This window comes from Marmota monax, unplaced genomic scaffold (genome assembly GCF_021218885.2).
Source record: "Marmota monax isolate L192 unplaced genomic scaffold, Marmota_monax_Labrador192_F-V1.1 WCK01_AAM20220418_F8-fsc00092, whole genome shotgun sequence".
In the NCBI taxonomy this organism is placed as follows: Eukaryota; Metazoa; Chordata; class Mammalia; order Rodentia; family Sciuridae; genus Marmota; species Marmota monax.
Window position 1 is genome coordinate 1,275,050 of NW_026692583.1, and position 21,217 is coordinate 1,296,266.

Sequence of the window (21,217 nt, forward strand, 5' to 3'; positions counted from 1 at the left end):
ATTCTCGGTAATACTGGTCCTGCGTGTGTGCATGTGTGTGCATGTGGAATCGTACAGGGTCTTGCCATGGGCGACTCCATCTTTCTTTTTTCCCATTCCCTTTCTCTCTCCTGGAGATGGCCTTTGCACTGTATTCTTCCGATCCTGCTTGTTTTTCTGAGATGATTTCAGAAAACAGCTGTTCATCATAAAAACTGACCCCCAAACTGGAACTTCCTGCCCTCAGGAGAAGAGATAGTCATCACAAGGCATTTACCTGGGGTCAGGCCAAAACACCAGACTGTGGGACTTAAGCTCTTGGGAAATGCTTATTTCTGCTCAGAGACCCTGACCTGATCCTCAAATAAATATTCCTACTTCCCCGGAGGGGACTGGAAAGGGGACTTGAGGCATTAGTTGTCATCCTTCCTGGTAAGAAACAGACATGAGCAGCAGGAACATGAGGTTAAGGGGATCATTCTATAAACTGGGCTTGCTGCACTGATCCTTTCTTTCTCTCTCTCTCTCTCTCTCTTCTTTCTTTCACCTGCAGCCTGCCTGGTGTAAGCCGACAGGTTATGTTACATTCCTCAGCCAACAACCTGTTATCTAAATGCCTGGCCAGAAATGCTGATGAGGAGAACACAAGTTACACCTAAGCAGATGATTTTTGTGACCCTTAGATCTGGGAACTCAGGGAGATAATAGTAATTCCCCCTAAAATCTATAAGAAGAGGTTCTAGTTAGAACCTGTCAGGATGGGCCAAAGCGACCTAGAGTTGTCATGACAGTGGGGACTTGACTGTCTGATACCATCCAGCTGTCAGTCACAAGTCAAAAGGTGGACCTGGGTGGGACTCTCTGGAAACTTCCTTGGGACTCACAGTAAAACTGGAGGGCAGGCCAGGTGTCCTAGCTGGTGGCACACCTGTAATTCCAGAGACTTAGGAGGTTGAGGCAGGAGGATCATAAGTTTGAAGCCAGCCTCAGCAACTTGGTGAGACACTGTCTCAAAAATTCAAAAATAAAATAAAAAGGGCAGAGAATGTAGTTCAATGATTGAAGCACCCCTGGGTTCCAACCCCCAGTAACACACACACAGGTACACACAAACTTGGAGGGCAGGAGAGACACTATCCTCTCTGAGAGGACTCAGTCTGTCCCTTGAAAGTGTCCCCTTTCCCTTTGTTAGCCCTTCAATAAACTTGGGCCTGAGAGAGGTTGGCAGCACACACCTGCAGTCCCATGTTTGGAAGACTGAGGCAGGAGGATCACAAGTTCAAGGCCAGCCTCAGCCATTTAGTGAGACCTCTGCCTAAAATAAAAACTAAAAAAGCAGGGAGTGTGAAGGGCTCCCGGGTTCACCCAGGCCCCATCACCAAAACAAACAAACTCATGCCTGCTCCTCTGAGCCAATGTCTGGAATCTTTCTGGCTGTTGGCAAGGATTCGGGGGAAGAGGGGTGCTCAGTGGCTGCCCCAGCTTCTCAGTGCTTCTCTGCCCTGCAACTTTCCAGGTTGCCAGCGACCTCCATAAAGCCTTTCTTTCTACTCCAACAGCCGTCTCTGTGGCATTGTTTTTTTCCTGGGACAACCTTCGGGACCTCAAAGAGATGCTTTCTAAGTTTCAAAGCAGATGATGATTTTTGCCTTTTTTTCCCCCCAGTTGTTCTACAATTTTTTTTTTTAAAGAAAAAAAGTCTTATTTCGCTAACTTGCTAACTTGCTGAGGCTGGCCTTGAATTTGCAATCCTCCTGCCTCAGCCTCCTGAGGATGAGATTACAAACAGTGCAACACTGTGAGTGGCCGCAGCTAACATTTATCGGAATGCTTAATTTAACTGCTTGCTTTCTTCCACGCATCACCTCATATTCCTCACAGCTGCCCTACCACTAGGTCCTATTATTGCCCCCATTGTGCAGAGACGGAAGTCGAGGTTCAAAGGTCTAAGTAACTGGCCAGGGTTGCGACGCTGGTAAAGCGGAGGAGCCAAGGGATCTGCAAAGTGAGCAGGGCAGGCATTTTGTTCCAGATCAGAGCAAAGTCCAGACACCCCGAGGTCTTGGCGACAACTGGCCTGGGGGCTGTGCAGAACGCCAGCTTGGGGACCCGGGGCGCAGCTGTGTTCCGTTCTGCTACAGGTTTCGGGTGAGTACCCTCGGATGTGACCCGGCCTCCCCCGCACCACGCAGGTCACAGGGCTGGAAAGACTGAGTTCTCGGGCGGAAAGAGTGAGCGCTGCCGCCCGCGCCCCGCCCCCGTCTCCTTGGAAACGGCGGCCCGCGGCCACGCCCTCCAGCCCCGCAGCGCTCAGGGCTGGCCGCTTCGCCGCCGCTTCGGCCTCCCGGTTCTTCTCGGCCGCCGCCTTCCCTTCTCGCTGTCCCCTTCGGCCCCAGGCCACCTCCTGCAGCCGCGCTCCAGCACCGGGCACCCGCGTCCGCGCCGGACAGTCCCCGCGCTATTCCCGGGTCCACCCCTCGGCCGTGCTGATTGGGCAGGCGGGGTCTCCGCCCGGCGGAAAGTTTTCGGTGCCTGGAGGAAGTTGAACCTTGGAAACTCCGAGCAAGCGACTCCGGTGGTGGCCTCGGGGGACTCGAGGTCATGGAGGAGCCCCCGGTGCGAGAGGAGGAGGAAGGAGACGGAGAGGTGGATGAAGCCGGGCCCGAGGGCGCCCTGGGCAAGAGCCCCTTCCAGCTGACCACCGAGGACGTGTACGACATCTCCTACGTGGTGGGCCGCGAGCTGATGGCCTTGGGCAGCGACCCTCGGGTGACCCAGCTGCAGTTCAAGATTGTCCGCGTGCTAGAGATGCTGGAGGCGCTGGTGGATAAGGGCAGCCTGGCCGCAGAGGAGCTGAGGATGGAGAGGGACAACCTCCGGCAGGAGGTGGAGGGGCTGCGGAGACGGGGCCCGCCTGCCCAAGGGGAGGTGAGTGGGGGAGGCGCCCACCCGAGGGAGGTCTTTGGCCTTTGTTGGAGGAGCCGCTCAAAACAGTTCTCTTCGAATTTCCAATCCTCAGATTGGACAGTTGACATTCATTGAGTACTTACTTGGTGCCGGGCTGTGGAGTGTGTTCTAAGTCAGCCTCCATCATTTCTGACCTTGACTTAGATCAGCTAAAAGCTTAGCATATGTGGCTGGGGAAGTGGTTCCGTGGTAGAGCGCTTGCCTGAAGCTTTAGGGTACATGCCAGTCTCGCACACTGAGTTGCCCTTAAAACAGATGACCAGATCCCAGCCCCAGAGTCCCTAACTCAGCAAGTCCGAAATGGGACCTGAGAATCTGCATTTCTAACCAGTTTTCCTGTAACGCTGATGCACCACACTTTGAGAGACTGGACTTGAGTAAGAGATACATTTGAACTAAATAGAAATTACTGCATATGACAACAAACCACAAACACAAGAAGATTCAGAGCAGCTTTAGTAATAGTGATCCTGTCAAAATGGAAAGAACTCTGTTGCAACAGATAGGTTGTTTACATTGTGCTGTGGTCCTACAGTGGAATACTATACAACAATGAAAGAGAACTGAGTAGTGATACAACAGTTTAGATAAAACTCCCAGATGTCACTTTGAGAAAAAGGAACTAGGAGGCTGGGGTTGTGGCTCAGTGGTAGAGCACTTGCTTAGCTGTGTGAGGCACTAGGTTCGATCCTCAGCATCACTAATAAATAAATAAATAAAATAAAGGTATTGTGTCCATTTAAAACCAAAAAAGAAAGATAGCAATTATGCGCAAAAAAGAACCTACTGTAGGGCTGGGGATGTGGCTCAAGTGGTAGCGTGCTTGCCTAGCATGCATGAGTCACTGGGTTCGATTCTCAGCACCACGTAAAAATAAAGATATTGTGTCCACCTAAAACTAAAAATAAATATTAAAAAAGAACCTATGTAGATTTGTATAAAATTCAAGAACAAGCGTAAGAACCTTTAGTTATAGGAGGCAGAATGAGGGAAGGTGGGCAGAAAGGAAACTGATAACTATACATTTCCTGTCTTTTATTTTTTATTTTTAGTTGTTGATGGACCTTTATTTTTATTTTTTAAAATTTATTTTATTTTTTGAGAATTTTAATATTTTATTTCTTAGTTTTCGGCAGACACAACATCTTTGTTTGTATGTGGTGCTGAGGATCGAACCCGGGCCACACGCATGCCAGACGGGCGCGCTACCACTTGAGCCACATCCCCAGCCCGGACCTTTATTTTTATTTGTTTCTGTGCAGTGCTGAGAATTGGACCCGATGCCTCACACATGCAAGGCAAATGCTTTACCCACATTTCCTGTCTTCATCGGGATATGGATATACAGGTGTATACATAGGTTAAAAATCACCTATCTAAAGTCAAGATGAGTGAATATTACTGTGTTATACTTTAGTTTTACTAAATGCTGTTTTTACATCATTGTCCTTTCTTGTTTTCTTCCCCCATGCTGGGGATGGAACTTAGAGCCTGGAGCATGCTGGGTAAGGTGCAGGAATCCACTGCTGATGACACCCCAGCCCTCAATCTCTAGTATTGATGAAGCAAAAATTTCAAGAAACAATTAACCCAAACTTGCCCTTACTCTACATGGTGCACAGGCTTTTTCTTTCCTGTTCTATTTTTATTTTTATTTTTTATTTATATATTTATTTGGTACCAGGGATGGAACCCAGGGGTGCTTAACCACTGAGCCACATCCCCAGCCCTTTGAGTCAGGGTTTCACTAAGTTGCTTAGGGCTTTGCTAAATAGCTGAGACTGGTTTTGAACTTGCCATCCTCCTGCCTAGGCCTCCCTAGCCTCTGGGATGACAGGCATGTACCACTGTGCCTGGTCTCCTATTCTACTTTTATAGTTAAAAATTGGGTCAGAAAAAAAAAAAAAATTGGGTCAGAGTTGTGGCTCTGTGGTAGAGTGCTTGCCCAGCATGTGTGAGGCACTGGGTTCAATCCTCAGCACCACGTAAAGATAAATAAATTAATTAAAGGTATTGTGTCTATCTATATCTATCTATCTATCTATCTATAATAGTTTATATATAATAGTATATGTATATATATCTCATACCCCCAGCCCTCAGTCTCCAGTATTGTGTGTGTGTACACACACACACACACACACATATGTATATATTATCCAGGGCTTCCCACTTGCTAAGGACCTACACTACCACTGAGCTACAGACGCAGCCCCAGCCCCTCCCTGTTTTATTTCACTTATTCCTAAGTCACAGTGACCATGGAATTGTAGTTGAGGTTCTACTTAGCGACTATTATGTGAGATGACTCAGGGTCTTATGCAGTTGTCTGTGGAGAGTCAAGAGAAGTTCATTGACCTGCCCAGGACCCTCATTCACTGCTGTTGGCAATTGATCTCCACACACAGGATATGGAGGAAGTCTTGGCCCGGAACCTGTGGTCTGCAGGGGGCTGGGTGACTTCTCACTTGGGACAAAGTGCAAAAGCGTCATCAGGCAGCAGATGAGAAGGCACATTTTTTTTTTCTTTTTTTTCCCAGTACACAGTCTATTTTTTCTTTCTTTCTTTTTTTTTTTTTATACTGGGGATAGAACCCAAGGATTTTTTTTTTTTTCCTCTGGTGCTGGGAATTGAACCCAGGGCCTAGTACATGAAAGGCAAATGCTCTACCAACTAAGCGATATCCCCAACCCATTTTTTTTAAAACATATTTTTAGTTGTAGATGGACACAATACCTTTATTTTATTTGTTTATATGTGGTGCTGAGAATCGAACCCAGGGCCTCGCATGTGTGAGGAAAGTGCTCTACCACTGAGCCACAAGGATTCTTAACCCCCCAAGGATTCTTAACCATTAAGCTACATCCCAGCCGATTTTACTTTTTGAGACAGTGTCTCACTAAATTGATGAGTCTGGAACTTCAGACCGTCCTGCCTCAGTCTTTGGAGGCCCTGGGATTATAAGTGTGAGCACCCCACCAAACTCCAAACCTCCATGTTAAGAATGGGGATAGCCTGGGTTCAATCCCCAGTACTGGTGGCGGGGGGGAGAAAAATCAGGGGTAGGGAGCCAGCTACACAGGAATTCTGAGGCAGGAGGATTTAAAATTAGAGGCCAGCGTGGGCAGTTGAGCCAGACCTTTCTCAATAAAAAATAAAAAGCGGTGGGGATGTAGCTCAGTGGTAAAGCACCCCTATGTTAAATTCTCAGTACCAAACAAAAAGAGTGTGGGGTGGGTTGTGGTTCAGCTGTAGAGCACGTACGTACCTGGCACGTGGGAGGCCCTGGGTTCCATCCCCAGCACAATAAATTAAAAAATGAACTCAAAAGGTGGTAGCCTTGAAAAGCCACTCTTCCTCACCCATTCAATTCCTCTCCTGCAGATAAATGATCAATTTTGGGGTATCTAAAGATACTTTTTTTTTTTGTACTGGGAATTGAACCCAGGGGTTCTTTCGTTTTGCTGAGCTATATCCCCAGTCCTTTTTATTTTTGAGATGGGGTCTCTCTAGATTGCCAAGGTTGGCCTCTATCCTGTGATCCACCTTCTTCAGACTTCCAAATCACTGGGATTACAGGCCTGTGACACTGCCACAAGCCTTCCCGAGACTTATGCAAACAAAAGCAAATATGACTGTATTTTTCTTTTTTTAAACGCAAATGTTATTGTAATCTACACACTGTTTGGCCTCTTGCTCATTTTCACTTAACACAGCTTGAAAGTTGTACTAAATCAGAATATAAAGAGCTTCTTTGTTTTTTTAATAGCTTTTGAAAAATTCCATTGTACAGTGTTATCAATTGTCCCTCTGAGAGTTCTATACTTGGTGTTCCGGAGTCACCGAGGGGACTATGCTCTGTTTCAAAAAGAATATGAACTTGCCTGGGAACAAAAAATTATTTTCATTTCACCAACCTCCAGAGAAAACGTGTATCATCTTCCTCAATTAGGAGTGTTACCCAGTAAATGAGCAATATTAGGAACATCACCAGTAGAATGCACATGTGTTTTCCTATCACATTATAGTATGTATCTTAGAACATTTTGCTCAATATTTTCTTAAACCTGTGACTAGATCATGTTATTTAGTGAAGAAGGAGCTTTATCAATTATAAAGTTCATATATATATATATATATATATATATATATATATATATATATTTATTTATTTTTTTTTTTTTAATTTATTTATTTTAGTGGGGGGAATAACTGAAGGGTTGAATCTGAGGAGTTGAATCAAGAGCACTTAAACACCGAGCCACATCCCCAGCCCTTTTTGTTATTTTGAGACAGGGGTCTCACTAAGTTGCTTAGAGTCTTGCTAAGTTGCTGAGGCTGGCCTTGAACTTGGGATCCTCCTGCCTCAGCCTCCTGAGCTGCTAGGATTATAGGCATGAGCCTATAATGTACCCACCTTGCCTTGAGCCTATAATGTACCCACCTTGCCTTGCAATATTTTGATAGCTGTATGTCATTTTAGTTGATACCCTTATGACATCTTCCTCCCTACTACTGGGGATCGAATCCAGGGGCACTCTACCCCTGACCCACACCCTCAGCACTTTTTATTTTGTTTTGAGACAGGGAATTGCTAAATTGCCAGGCTGGCTTGAATTTGTGATTCTTCTCACTCAGATTACAGGAGTGAGCCACCCCATCTGGTTTACCCACCATTCTGCCATTTTTATTGATATTAAAACATTGTTCTGTAGGATCAAACATAGGGTCCACATGGTCTTTATCAAGCTGCCAAAATGGATCACAAAATGTTAATCTCCATTTTAACCAGTCTGCTATCGACAGACATTTCTGCCAGGTGCAGTGATACATGCTTGTAATTCCAGGTACTCAGGAGGCTGAGTCAGGATGATTGCAAGTTTAAGGCTAGCCTGGGCAATTTAGTGAGAACCTGTCTCAAATAAAAAAGGGCTGGGGATGTAGCTCAGTGGTAGTGAAAGTGGCTATCCTGTCTGAGGCTCTGGGTTCAATCCCCAGTACTGTAATTAAAATAAAATAAGGCTTTTTTTTTTTTTCTTTTGTGGCACTGGGGATTGAATGCAGAGCCTCAGTTATGCACTGTGAGCACACTACTACTGAGCTGATCCCTAGCCCTTTTTTATTTTATTGTTATTTTGAAACAGCGTCTCACTAAGTTGCTGAAGGTCTCCCTAAGGTGTCTGAGGTTGGCCTCAAATTTACAATCCTCCTGCCTCAGCCTCCCAAGTCTCTAGGAATAAAGGCATGAGCCACCACACCCCACATCCAGGTTGGTCTTAAAATCCTGGGCTCAAGTGATCCTCTGGCTTCAGCCTCCAGAGCAACTGAAACTACAGGTACATGCCGATCACCTATACTTATTTCAACTTTAGTATGAAAATATTTTAAACCTAAGGAAGAATTTCCAGGGAAGTATAATGAACACCTGTATCTTTGGTCTGAATTCAGGTATTATCTTCAGGTGTTTTGTATGTGTGAATAATTTTTATTTTTTGCTTAGCCATTTGTGAATTAGTTGTAGAAATTATGATCCTTTATCCCTCAGTACTTCATTGTGTATCTCCTAAGACATACTGTTACTTGACAAAGGAAATGGTCATGTGCCGAGAAAAGAGGTGGTAGAATGCTGAGCTCATGTAGTGTCCTTGTTAAAAAATCAGCAGCATAATGTTCTTGATAGCATTTTTAAAAAATACTTTATTAGTTGTTGTTGGACCTTTATTTATTTATATGTGGTGCTGAGAATCAAACCCAGTGCCTCACACATGCTAGGCAAGTGCTCTACCACTGAGCCCCAGCCCCAGCCCCTCTTTTTCTGATGCAGGATCCTGTCCAGGAGGTGGGGGTGTGACTCTGTGGTAGAGTGTTTGCCTGGCATGTGTCAGACCCTGAGTTCAACCCCCAACACTGCAAGAAAGAGAGAAAGAAAAAGCACAATCTGGCCCAGGGCCCCACAGCCTTAGCTCTGAGTAGCTCTTCAGCCTTCCTTAGAGTTCCTGACCTTGACTTCTCTCCCCTCCCCTCCCCTCCCCTCCCCTCCCCTCCCCTCCCCTCCCCTCCCCTCCCCTCCCCTCCCCTCCCCTCCCCTCCCCTCTTTCTTTTTTGTAGTTGCAGATGGACAGAATACCTTTATTTTATTTATTTTTATGTGGTGCTGAGGATTGAACCCAGTGCCTCACACAGGCCAGGCAAGTGCTCTGCCACTGAGCCCCAGCCTCCACCCTGACCTTGACATTTCTGAAGACGGTGCAGGACGTGCCTCCATCTGGACTGGTTCTGATGTTTCCTGGGATGAGCACTTGGCAGAGAAGCTGCTGAAGTGTCAGCCTCTCCTGAACCATCTCTTACCAAGATGGTGGCAGGAAGATGTTCCCACTGTGATACCTTCTACTTTAAGTCACTGTCATGCTGCTGTAAAGTACAGGTGTCCCTTTTTCCCATTAGCTACTTTATTAATGAGTCAATTTTAATTTCTTAATTGTTAATTTTTAACTTTTTAGTACTAACAATGGAATCGATGAGTGCTTTACCCCTGAGCTGCCTCCCCGGTCCTTTTTATTATTCATTCATTTATATATTTATTTGGTAGTGCTGGGGGTTGAACCCTGGGCACTGTACCACTGAGCTACATCCCCAGCCCTTTTGCTTTTACTTTGAGACAGGGTCTGGCTAAGTTGCAGAGGCTGACCTCAAACTTGCTATCCTCCTGGTTCAGTCTCCTGAGTCACTGAGCTAATAGGCACACACCACATGACACCCAACAGCCCTTTTTATTTCTTTTTTTGAAATATGGTTTTGCTCAGTTGCTCAGTCTGGCCTTCAACTTGCAATCCTCTTGCCTTAGCCTCCCAAGTAGCTGGAATTAAAGGAATGCACCACCCACTATGCCTGGCTTATTTTTGCATTTTATTTGTTTACTTATTTGGTGCTGAGGATTGAACCCAAGGCCTTGCCCATGCTAAATACCCACTTTATGGCTGAGCTACACCCCCAGCCCCGATTCTGGTATTTTATTTTATTTTATTTTTTAACAATATTTTTTAGGTGTTGATGGACCTTTATTTTATTCACTTATTTATATGTGGTGCTGAGAATCGAACCCAGGGCCTCACACATACTAGGGAAGCATTCTACCACTGAGCCACAACTCCAGCCCCAATTCTGGTATTTTAAATATGAGTGCCTATTAAGACAGAGTCGCTGGGGCTGGCCTTGAACTTTCGATCCTCCTGAGCAACAGGGATTACTTACAAGTGTGCACCACCATGCCTGGCCAAACTGGGTCACTCTGATCCGTCTGCATCCCTTACATAAGGAAATATTCCTCACTCAGTTTGTATTTTGTCTGTTCCAGTCCTGGAGTCAGCTCTTCCAGGAATCCTGGATCTTTTCTTGGAGAGCAGGACTTAGAATTTTGGCTTCTTTCCCATCTGCCAACAGGCGCCATCTCAGCTCCTGGGGCTCCTGGGAGCCACAGGACAGAGCCTGCCTTTCCGGGAGGAGCATCCATGGCCATGAGGAAGACCATTAAAGTAGCATCCTTTCTTACAGGTGAACCTGGGACCGGACAAAATGGTGGTTGACTTGACGGATCCCAACCGGCCGCGCTTCACCCTGCAGGAGCTGCGGGATGTGCTGCAGGAGCGCAACAAGCTCAAGTCCCAGCTGATAGTGGTGCAGGAAGAGCTGCAGGGCTACAAGAGGTGGGCTTGCTGCCGTGCAGGCTACCCCTGCCCAGCCAGGCCTGCCTGAGGTCCTTGCTGGCCACAGAATTGTTTCATGTTCACTCAGCAAATCTAATGAAGACCTACTATGTGCAGGGCCCTGTTCTGGGGAAGGAGAAAGTGAAAGTCCTTGCTAATCTAGTTGAGGGGACAGGTCATCAGTCAGGAAGCCCAGGATTGGGGCTGGGGCTCAGGGATGGAGCACTTGTCTGTCATGCTGTTTGGTCCCAGAATGATCCCTGGTAACGTGCACACACGCACACACACACAAAAGAATGTGAAGCAAGTTATCACAGGCAGTAAAATGGGAGTGGGGGGCTCTTTCTTCAGTTAGATAGTCAGAGAGGCCACTCTCAGGTGAGTGACCAGAGTCAGCCATGTAAATATCAGGCAGGGCAAATAGGAGCAGGAAGTACAAAGTCCCTGAGGTAGGAACCAGCTTGGCAATTTAATGGGGCCCACATGGCAAAGCCCAGAATGCACAAGGAGGATGGTAGGAAGGAGGCCTTGGAGCTCATCAGCCGAAGGGAGGAGTTGAATTTTGTTAATATAATGAGAAAGTTTCGATCAAAGAAATGACAAGTTCTGATTTACTAGTTTGAAAGATCAATGTGATGATTTTGACAACTGAGTCACTTGGTTATATAAGAGAATTTCCATATTCTTTGGAAATACACCCTGGTATTGAGGAGTAAAGGGATAAGATGTCTCCAGTTTAACTCTGGATGGTTCAGAAGGACGAGGGACTGTTGGAAATCTGGGTGAAGGGCCTGTGGTAAGTCCTTGTCCACACTCTTATACCTTTTCTTCAAGTTTGAATTGAAGTTTAGAAGAACATTAGAGCAGTACTGTGGAGAGCGGCCCCAGGACAGTGGGAGGAGGCCGTTGCCACAGAGGTCTGCACTTCAGTGGTGCTGCCCTGGCGAGCGCAGGTTCAGAGTCTTTGGTATCTGCCTCAAGTCCTGCAGCCAGGGGTAGTCAGAGTAGGAGGTGGCCTCCAATGCTCTGACACCACAACCTGTGCATGCCTCCTTTGGACCCAGAACACTTGGAATTAAGGACGTGCCCCGATCAAAAACAAAAATAAAAAGCTGGGTGTGCTGGTGCATGTCTGTAATCCTACCTACCATGGAGGCTGAAGCAGGAGGATCACAGGGGTAAGGCCAGCCTGGCAACTTAGTGAGACCAACTTGAAATAAAATAAAAAGGGCTGGGGGTGAAGCTCAGCTGCAGAGCCCCCAGGGTCCCGTCCCCAGTACGACACCCACACATAGCCCTTGTGATATTATTATTTCTGTGTTTCTGTGTGTGCTGGGGAGAGAGTGCAGCACTTTGCACAAACTACGGGCTTTACCACTAACCCACACCCCATTTTAAAGATGTTTTTAATCATCTTTTAAAAAACAGGAAGTGGGGCTTGGTGGCACACACCTATAATCCCAGCAGCTCAGGAGGCTGAGGAAGGCTGAGAAGCATGAGTTCAAAGTCAGTTGCAGCAATTTAGTGAGGTCCTAAGTAACTCAGGGAGACCTGTTTCTAAATAAAATACAAAATAGAGTTGGGGATGTGGCTGGCTCAGTGGTCAAGTGCCCCAAGTTCAATACCCAGCACACACCCCCATAAATAAATAAATAAACAGGAAGGTAGGCATGGTGGTACACACCTGTAATCCTTGTAATTCAAGAGTCTAGGGCAGGAGGATCACAAGTTCAAGGCCAGCCTCAGAAACTTTTGAGACCCTGTCTCAAAATTTAAAATTAGCCTTGTGTGGTGGCACATGCCTGGAATCTCCGCGGCTCAGGAAGTTGAAACAGGAAGATCGGAAGTTCAAAGCCAACCTCAGCAACTTAGCGAGGCCCTAAGCAACACGGTGAGACCCTGTCTCTAAATAAAATTTTTTTTTTTTTTTAAAGAGAGAGTGGGAGAGAGAGAGAGAATTTTTTTTTTTTTGGGCATCTTTTTTTTTTTTTAAATTTTTTATTGTTGGCTGTTCAAAACATTACATAGTTCTTGATATATCATATTTCACAATTTGATTCAAGTGGGTTAGAGAGAATTTTTTAATATTTATTTTTTAGTTCTCGGCGGACACAACATCTTTGTTTGTATGTGGTACTGAGGATCGAACCCGGGCAGCACGCATGCCAGGCAAGTGCGCTACCGCTTGAGCCACATCCCCAGCCCTCTAAATAAAAATTAAAAAGGGCTGGGGATGTAGCTCAGTGGTAAAATCTCCTGGATTCAATTCCCAGTACCAAAATAAAGAGAAAAAACAGCAGCCAAAGGGCTGGGGTATGGCTCAGGGGTAGAGCGCTTGCCTCACGTGCACAAGGACCCACCCCACAGTAAAAAGAGCAAAAGAGCAGCAGTAAAGTTGAATTCTAAGAAGCAAAAGCCAAAAGAAATGAGTTCTGCCAACAGGAATTTATTGTGTTCTTCTGCCGAGGCTGGACCTTGTTAATGGAAAGGGCTGTCTTTTTTTTTTTTTCTTTTCATTTCTTTTTTTTTTGGAACCGGGGATTGAACTCAGGGGCAGTTAACCACTTAGCCCCTTTCATTTTTTAATTTTAAGACAGAGTTTCGCTGAGTTGCTGACAGCCTTGCTAAGTTGCTGAGGCTGGCTTTGAACTCATGATCCTTCTGCCTCAGCCCCCTGAGCTGCTGTGATTACAGGTGTGCACCATGGCACCTGCTTTTACTTTTATTTTGAGTCAGGGTCTGGCTAAATTGCTGAGGCTGACCTCCAACTTTCAGTCCTCCTGCCTCAGCCTTGAGAGTTACTGGAATTACAGCTGTGTGCCACCATATCCAGTGGAAAGAGCTGCCTTCGTCTCACTTAATTAAACAGTTCAGACACAGGTGGTTAAAAAGAGAAGCTGCCAAGCTGACAGGGCTAGGAGCAGCTTGTTAGTGAACAAAGTGACATCCTTTATTTTCAGGTTTAAATTCCCAGAGAACAAGAAACGTGCAGTCACACACAGAAACAGGATTCTGCTTAGTCACTAGTGATATAATTTCCAGAGAAAACATAATGCCAACTGAGATGTTCTCTTAGCAACTGCATCAATTTGCATGTCCAAACTTACAGTGTAATGACAATAATTTGTGATTAAAGCGAAATCTGGTAGATTGTTTCCAAAGATGGCCACATTGGTATTTCCCATCCTGCATGCCTTTAGCGATGAAACTCAGGAAGAAGTGGAGTCTGTTCAGGTGTGGAGGTGCACACCTCTGATCCCAACAATGCAGGAGCAGGAGGCTGAGGCAGGAAGATTGAAGGTTTGAGGCCAACCTCGGCAACTTAGTTAGACCATGTCTTAAAATAAAATTTTAAAAAGGGCTGGGGATGGAGCTCAGTGGTAGAGTATGCTGGGGACACTGGGTTCAATCCCCTATACGACACACACACAGAAGTGGAGTCTGTATTCCCTCTCCTTGAATCTGGGCTGGCCCTGTGACTTGCTGTGACCAGTGGAATAGGGCAAAAAGGATGCTGTCTGGCACCTTATGTTGGGGCTTCTGTTTTTGCCTGCTTGGAGTGCTGTCTTCAGACCACCATGTGGTCTGAGGATGCCCGGGGTAGTCACAGGGAAAGGACCAGGTTGCCCAACGATACCCACTGTGCCCAGCCCTTGGACACAGCCAAGTGACATCACCAGACTAGATTAGCAGAGAACCACCATGCTAATCAGCAGAGGTAGGGCCAGAGAGTCTGTAAATCATTATTTGATGTAACTGCATTTTATTCATGTCACGATAGATGAAAAGAAAAAGGGATTTTTTTTTTCTTTAAGTACTGGGAATAGATTCTATAGGCACTCTACCCCTTCCTGAGCTACATACATCCCCAGACCTTTTAATTTTGTGACAGGTTCTCACTAAGTTGCCCTGAATGGCCTCAAACTTGGGATCCTCTTGCCTCAGCTTCCCCAAGTAGTTGGAGTTGCAGGCATGTGCAACCCCATCCATCTGAAAAAGGGCATTTTATTTATTTTTATTTGTTTGCTTTTGGCACTAGGGATTGAACCCAGAGCCTTGTGCATGTTAAGCACATGCTCTATCAATGAACTGCACCCCTAGCCCAAAAGGGAGTTTTTAGATGATGCCTACTATGAAATAATCCTAACATTAAAATAAATAAAATAAAAACAATAACATTAAACAATAAGAACTCACCTATTCAAAACCCTTTCATAAAGAAGTAGGGAGGATGACTCCTGCCCTGTGACTCACACTGAAAGAGATGTGTCAGTCACCTCCAGCTGCGATAACAAAATATCACCAACTGCTGGGCTTTCACCACAGAAATTTCTTTTCTCGCAGTCCTAGAGGGTAGAAGTGCAGGGTCATGGTGCCAGCATGGTCAATTTCTGGTAAGGACTGAACTGGTAGACAGCTGCCTTCACAGGAGTCCTCACATGGCCAGGGAGACAGAGCACAAAGACACTAATCCAGCCAGGCAGGATACACACCCCTGTAATCCCAGCTACATAGGAGACTGAGGCAGGAGAATGGCAAGTTTGAGGCTAGCCTCAGCAATTTAGCAAAGCCCTTCTCAGAATAAAACATTTAAAGCTCTGGGGATGTAGCTCAGTATAAAGCACCCCTGGGTTCGGTAACCCCCACCCAAAATAAAGACATTAATCCATCATGTGGGCCCCACCCTTGGGACCTCATTTACACCTAATTATCTCCCAGAGGCTTCATTGGCAATTACCACCAAGAAGGACTAGGACTTCCAGGTAGGAATTTTTCAGGGACAAGGTGTGGTCTAGCATCAGGCACCCCTCAGAATGCCACATGGATGCCATGCGTTGTGCAGTTCACAAGCTGACATGTGTCATCATGAACAACCTTCTTTAGGTCACAACTCACAAAACCCAGTTTAAACTAGCATCAAGACAAAAGGGAACTTTCTTGGGTCATATAATTAAGGGGGGTCCTGGAATAGGTCCAGGAATTAAAATTGCAGCCAAGGGCTGCTCCTTCCTTCTCCTCTTGGCTTGTTCAGAGGGACTTCTGTGAATTTCAGGAAACGTGGCTTCTGGCAAAAATCCCAGTTGGACGAGTGAGAGAGAATGGACTTCCTCCCCCTTGTGTGCCAGATGTCCAGGGAAATGCTCCGCCTGTCTTTGAGCCAGACTTCTCCTGGCCTCAGTGTCTTACTGATTAATCAGTAGCTGTTTAGCTTTTATCACCATCTTACTTACTGTGTGTGTGTGTGTGTATATACACACACACATACATTTTTTCTTTTTGGTGGGATGTACCAGGGATTGAACCCAGGGGTGCTTAACCACTTAGCTATATCCCAGCCCTTTTTAAAATTTTTATTTTGAGACAGTCTTGCAAAGTTGCATAGGACCCCACTAAGTTGCTGAGGCTGGCCTTGAACTTACAATCTTCCTGTCTCAACTGTTGTGTGTGTGTGTGTGTGTGTGTGTGTGTGGTACTGGGGATTGACCAAGGGTCTCAAAGCTAGGCAAGTGCAGTACCATTGAGCTACATACCCTAGGCCCTATTCTATATTTTTAGTTTACGTATTTCTTCATTTATTGACTGTTTTCTTCTTCCTTCCCCAGTGAAATACAAATGGCATGAGAGCTGATACTTTGTCTGTTTTGTCTAGATCATACCATTCTCCTTGCTGTATGTAGGGGCTTGGTTCCATGACCCCTGTGTATACCAAAATCTTCAGATACTCTAGTCCCTTAAATGGTTCACTATTTGCTTATGCCCTCCTCACATCCTCCTGTGCACTTTAAGTCAACTCTACATGACTGACAATACCTAATGCAATGTGCTAGGTAAATAGTTTTTATACTGTATTATTTAGGGAATAATGACAAGAAAAAATCTGTATGAGTTCATTATTATTTTATATTTTGCCAGAAATTGAACCCAGTACCTCACACTTAATAAGCCTGCAGCCTACCACTGAGCTACATTCCTTAGAGTTGATTACTTTTTTCAGTACTGGGGATTGAACTTTTTTTTTTTTTTTTAAGAGAGAGAATTTTTAATATTTATTTTTTAGTTTTTTGGTGGACACAACATCTCTGTTTGTATGTGGTGCTGAGGATCTAACCTGGGCCTTATGCATGCCAGGCGATCCCGCTACCCCTACCCCTACCCCTACCCCTACCCCAACCCTAAGCCACATCCCTAGCCCCGGGGATTGAACTTTTGACCTTGTACTAGGTAGGGAAGTGCTCTACTACTGAACTGCATCCCCAGTCCCTTCTCCCCCTTTATGAGTTGGACTCTCTGTATGTTGCTAAGGCTGGTCTTGAACTTATGATTTTCCCATCTGGGCCTCCCTAGTAGTTAGAATTACAACCATGTGCCACTATACCTGACAGATGCAATTTTTTAAAAGATATATTTTTGATCCATGATTAGTTAAATCCACTCATGTAGAACCTGGGAATATAGAAGTACAGTTGTATTTATAATGTCCTGGCACAGTAGATGAGTTTATAAATATTTGTTGTATTAATTAATGAACGCATACCAGACAGCATATACTTTCTCATTTAATCCCCCAATCCTATGAGGTAGGTACTGTTATCTTCATTTTATAGGTTGGGAAAACATGGCATAAGTTAGATAATTTATACATGGTCACGTTCCTAGAAAGTACAGAAGCTTGAAATACTAGCCAATGCCATTAGATAAGAGAAAGAAATAAGAGTCATCAACACTGGAAAGGTGGAGAGAAGATTCTCAGTATTTCAATCAAAATATCTCTGATTCAATTACTTTCAACCCTAATATTACTAATATAGGAATAATTATTAAGACCTTTCACTTTCAAGCTGCAGAGATAAAAAATAAAAAACAATCTATTTATTTGTCCCCCTTTCCTCAGTGGCCTGATTGCACCAAGAGAAGGCCCAGGGGGAAGAAGAAGAAACGATACTGTGGTTACCAGAGCCTGCAATGCCAACAGTGACAAGGAGGAGAAGACAATCATGAAGAAGCTGTAAGTCAACTTGCTATCCCTGTTATGACTAAATGGTGGCTCAGGAAAGTCTTGGGGGCAAGGGAAGATTGGTCAGCTGCCAGGGCTGGGAGTTCCTCCTACTGGTGGTAGTGCTGTATCTGACAGGAAAACTCAGTGTGAGGACATCCTAAGTCTGAGCACTGAACATACACCCATCAGTACTGGGAAAGTGGAGAGGAGACTTGGTATGTGAATCAGAATCTCTCTGTCTCTTGTACTTTCAACCATAATATTATTAATATAATTATAAAATTATTTGCAGCTTCACTTTCCATGGTTTCAATTAACCGTTGTCTATCACAGTCTAAAAAATATTAAATGGAAAATTCCAGAAATAAACAATTCATGAGATTTATTTATTTCTACAGTGCTGGGGGTTAAGTCCAGGGCCTTGAGCATGCTAGATAAGTGCTCCACTACTGAGCTGAGAATCGAACCCACTACTTCAAACATGCTAGGCAAGTGCTCTACCACTGAGCCACAGTCCCAGCTCTTGAGTTTTACTTTGAGTGTTGTTCTGAGCCATTTGATGACATGCAGCACCTCCTACTTCCTGATCTTGGAAGTGCGTCATTCGCTTTTCCAGAGTATCCATGCTGTGTGTACACTATGCCTGTTAGTCACGTGGTAGCTGTCTTGGGCATCAGATTGACGATTTCTGAATCATAGTGTCACAAGGTCTTTGTTCAGGTGACCCCTATTTTACTCAGTAATGGCTGCAGAGCTTGAGATCCATGATGCTGGCAATTAGGATGTGCCACCGAGAATCTGCAAAGTGCTTCCTTTAAGTGCAAAGTCGAAAGTTTATCACAGTTATGTGTATTTAGAAAAATATAGTATCTATAGGGTTTCGTACCATCTGCAGTCTGGGGTGTCACCGGGGGTCCTGGAACATATCCCCAGCAGATAAAAAGAGACAATTGTGTATTAATTCATGGAATCATCACAACAACCCTATTAGGTAGGCACTATTAATCATTCCCATCTTATAGATGGATAAATAGATATAAAGAGGTAAAGTAATTTACCCAAGTCCAAACAGGTGGGCGACAGTGAGTTGAGATCTGGGCCAGTTCTCCCTCGTGTCTGTGCACCACGGTGGAGCCCCATTCGGCCCTTCTCATGTGAAATTCAGATTCTCAGGAATCAAGTCAGCGGACATGTGCTTCTCGGTGCCAGGTGTTGGGACAGTGAGACTCTTGTCCTCACCCCACACGGAGGCAGACAGCTGTTGTTCTGGCTGCTCTGGGAGGTCTGTCCCCTAGATGGAGACCGAGAAGTAACCTAGACCAGGGTCTCACACTCAATGTCTGTGGGCCCAGTACTTGGTGCAGAGGAAGAATGGGCATGTGGGGCAGGGCAGGAGCCATTTGTCCCTCAGCTCTGTCTGGCCAAGGGATAACACGCTGTCAGAGGTTCTGATTCCATGTGTGTGTGTGTGTGTGGGGGGCACTAGAGATTGATCTCAGGGGTGCTTGACTACTGAGCCACATCCCAGCCCTTTTTGTTTTTATTTAGAGACAGGGTCTCACTGAGTTGCTTAGGGCCTTGCTAAGTTGCTGAGGCTGGCTCTGAACTCAAGATCCTCCTATCTTAGCCTCCTAAGTGGCTGGGATTACAGGCATGTGCCACCGTGCCTGGCGGGAAATATTTTTGAGGGGTCAGAGATTCTGGGTTACTTTCCAGGACCAATTTAGGATTCTTTTGTTTCTTTTTTCTTTTCTTTCTCTCTTTTTTTTTTTTTTGGTGGGCTGGGGGGCTGCTGGGAATTGAACCCAGGGTCACACTGTACTACTACTCACCTACATTCTCAGCCCTTTTGATTTTTTGTATTGAGACAGGGCCTCCCTAAATTGCCCCAACTGCCCTTAAATTTGCAATCCTCCTGCCTCAGCCTCCTGGGTAACTGGGATTACAAGCGGGAGCCACTGCACCTAGCTTGTATTTTGTTTCTTGAGATGGGGTCTTGTTGACATGGCCCAGGCTGGCCCTGAATTCCTGGGCTGCAGTCTTCCTACTTCAGCCTCCCCAGGAGCTGGGAGGACAGGCAGGTGCCACTGAGCTAGGCTTTTCTTTTCCTTCTTTCTTTCTTTTTTTTTTTTTTTTTTAACCTCAGGAACAGGGTTGAGTTAATGATCTGCAGTTCCTGCACAGGTCTTCATTGTTAGCACAAAACACTTTCTTATTTATTCCCTTTTCATTCCCATCCCCCACTCCCCTCTACTTCCCAGCCGCCCTCCCCCACCAGCCACTGTATGGAATTTATTTATTTATTTATTTTTGAGAGAGAGAGAGAGAGAGAAAATGATTTTAATATTTATTTTTTAGTTCTCTTAATATTTATTTTTTAGTTCTCGGCGGACACAACATCTTTTTTTGTACATGGTGCTGAGGATCGAACCCGGGCCGAACGAATGCCAGGCGAGCGCTCTACCGCTTGAGCCACATCCCCAGCCCCCACTGTATGGAATTTAATATGTATCATTTTACTTGACTGCATTTCTAACCCATGTTTATTGTTCTGTGCGGATGTGTTTTCAGTAGTAGCTTAAATTTTGTTTCAATGCTTTATTCTGTTTCCCAGTATTTTTTTTTTAAATAATAATATTTATTTTAAATCTTTTTAAAAATTAATTAATTAATTAACTTTAATTAGGTATATATGACAGCAGAATTCATTTTGATTCATTGAACACAATTGCTGCACAACTTTTCATTTCTCTGGTTGTACATGATGTTGCATTGCACAATATATGTAGTCATACATGTACTTAGGGTCATGATGTCCATCTCATTTCACCATCTTTCCTGCCCCCACCCCATTCCTTCCTCCCCTTTGTCCAATCAAGTTTCCTCCATTTATCCCATACCTCCCCACCCTCATTATAGATCAGTATCCACTTATCAGAGAGAACATTCAGCCTTTGGTTTTTTGGGATTGGCTTATTTCATGCAGCATGGTATTCTCCAACTCTATCCATTTACTGGCAAATCCCATACTTTCATTCTTCTTTAAGGCTGAGTAATATTCCATCATGTATTTATGCCACAGTTTCTTTATCCACTCATTTATTGAAGGGCATCTAAGTTGTTTCCACAGTTTTGTCACACTCAATTGTGAATTGAGCTGCTATAAACATTGATGTGGCTGCGTTCCTACAATATGATGATGTTAAGTCCTTTGGGCATAAACCAAAGAATGGGATAACTGGGTCAAATGGTGGTTCCATTCCAAGTTTTCTAAGGAATCTCCATCCTGCTTCCCAGATTGGTTGCACCAATTTGTAATCCCACCAGCAATGTATCAGTGTGCTTTTTCCCAACATTTATTGTTGTCTGTATTTTTTAAAAAATATTTATTTTTTAGTTATAGGTGTACACAATATCTTTATTTTATTTTTATGTGGTGCTGAGGATCGAACCCAGTGCCTCATGCATGGTAGGCGAGTGCTCTACCTTAAGCCACAACCCCAGCCCCATTTGTCTATATTTTTTATAACTGCCATTATGACTGATGTGAGATGAAATCTTAAGTTTTGA

At 44.9% G+C, this 21,217-nt stretch overlaps 1 protein-coding gene across 3 annotated transcripts in view; it reads left to right on the forward strand.

Moving 5' to 3' along the window:
- Nucleotides 1-2,354: 2,354 nt before the first annotated feature.
- The window catches only part of Rilpl2 (Rab interacting lysosomal protein like 2), a 35,305-nt gene continuing 16,442 nt past the window's right edge, over nt 2,355-21,217 (forward strand). The window contains exons 1-4 of one of the 3 annotated variants that reach the window (XM_058579797.1): nt 2,357-2,907; nt 10,499-10,650; nt 17,543-17,656; nt 20,029-20,139. In XM_058579797.1, the coding sequence (XP_058435780.1) occupies nt 2,581-2,907; nt 10,499-10,650; nt 17,543-17,656; nt 20,029-20,139 (704 nt within the window). In that variant the 5' untranslated portion in view covers nt 2,357-2,580. Of the gene's footprint in view, nt 2,908-10,498; nt 10,651-17,542; nt 17,657-20,028; nt 20,140-21,217 lie in introns of all 3 variants that reach the window. The other 2 variants (XM_046446036.2, XM_046446038.2) reach the window with 2 other exon arrangements.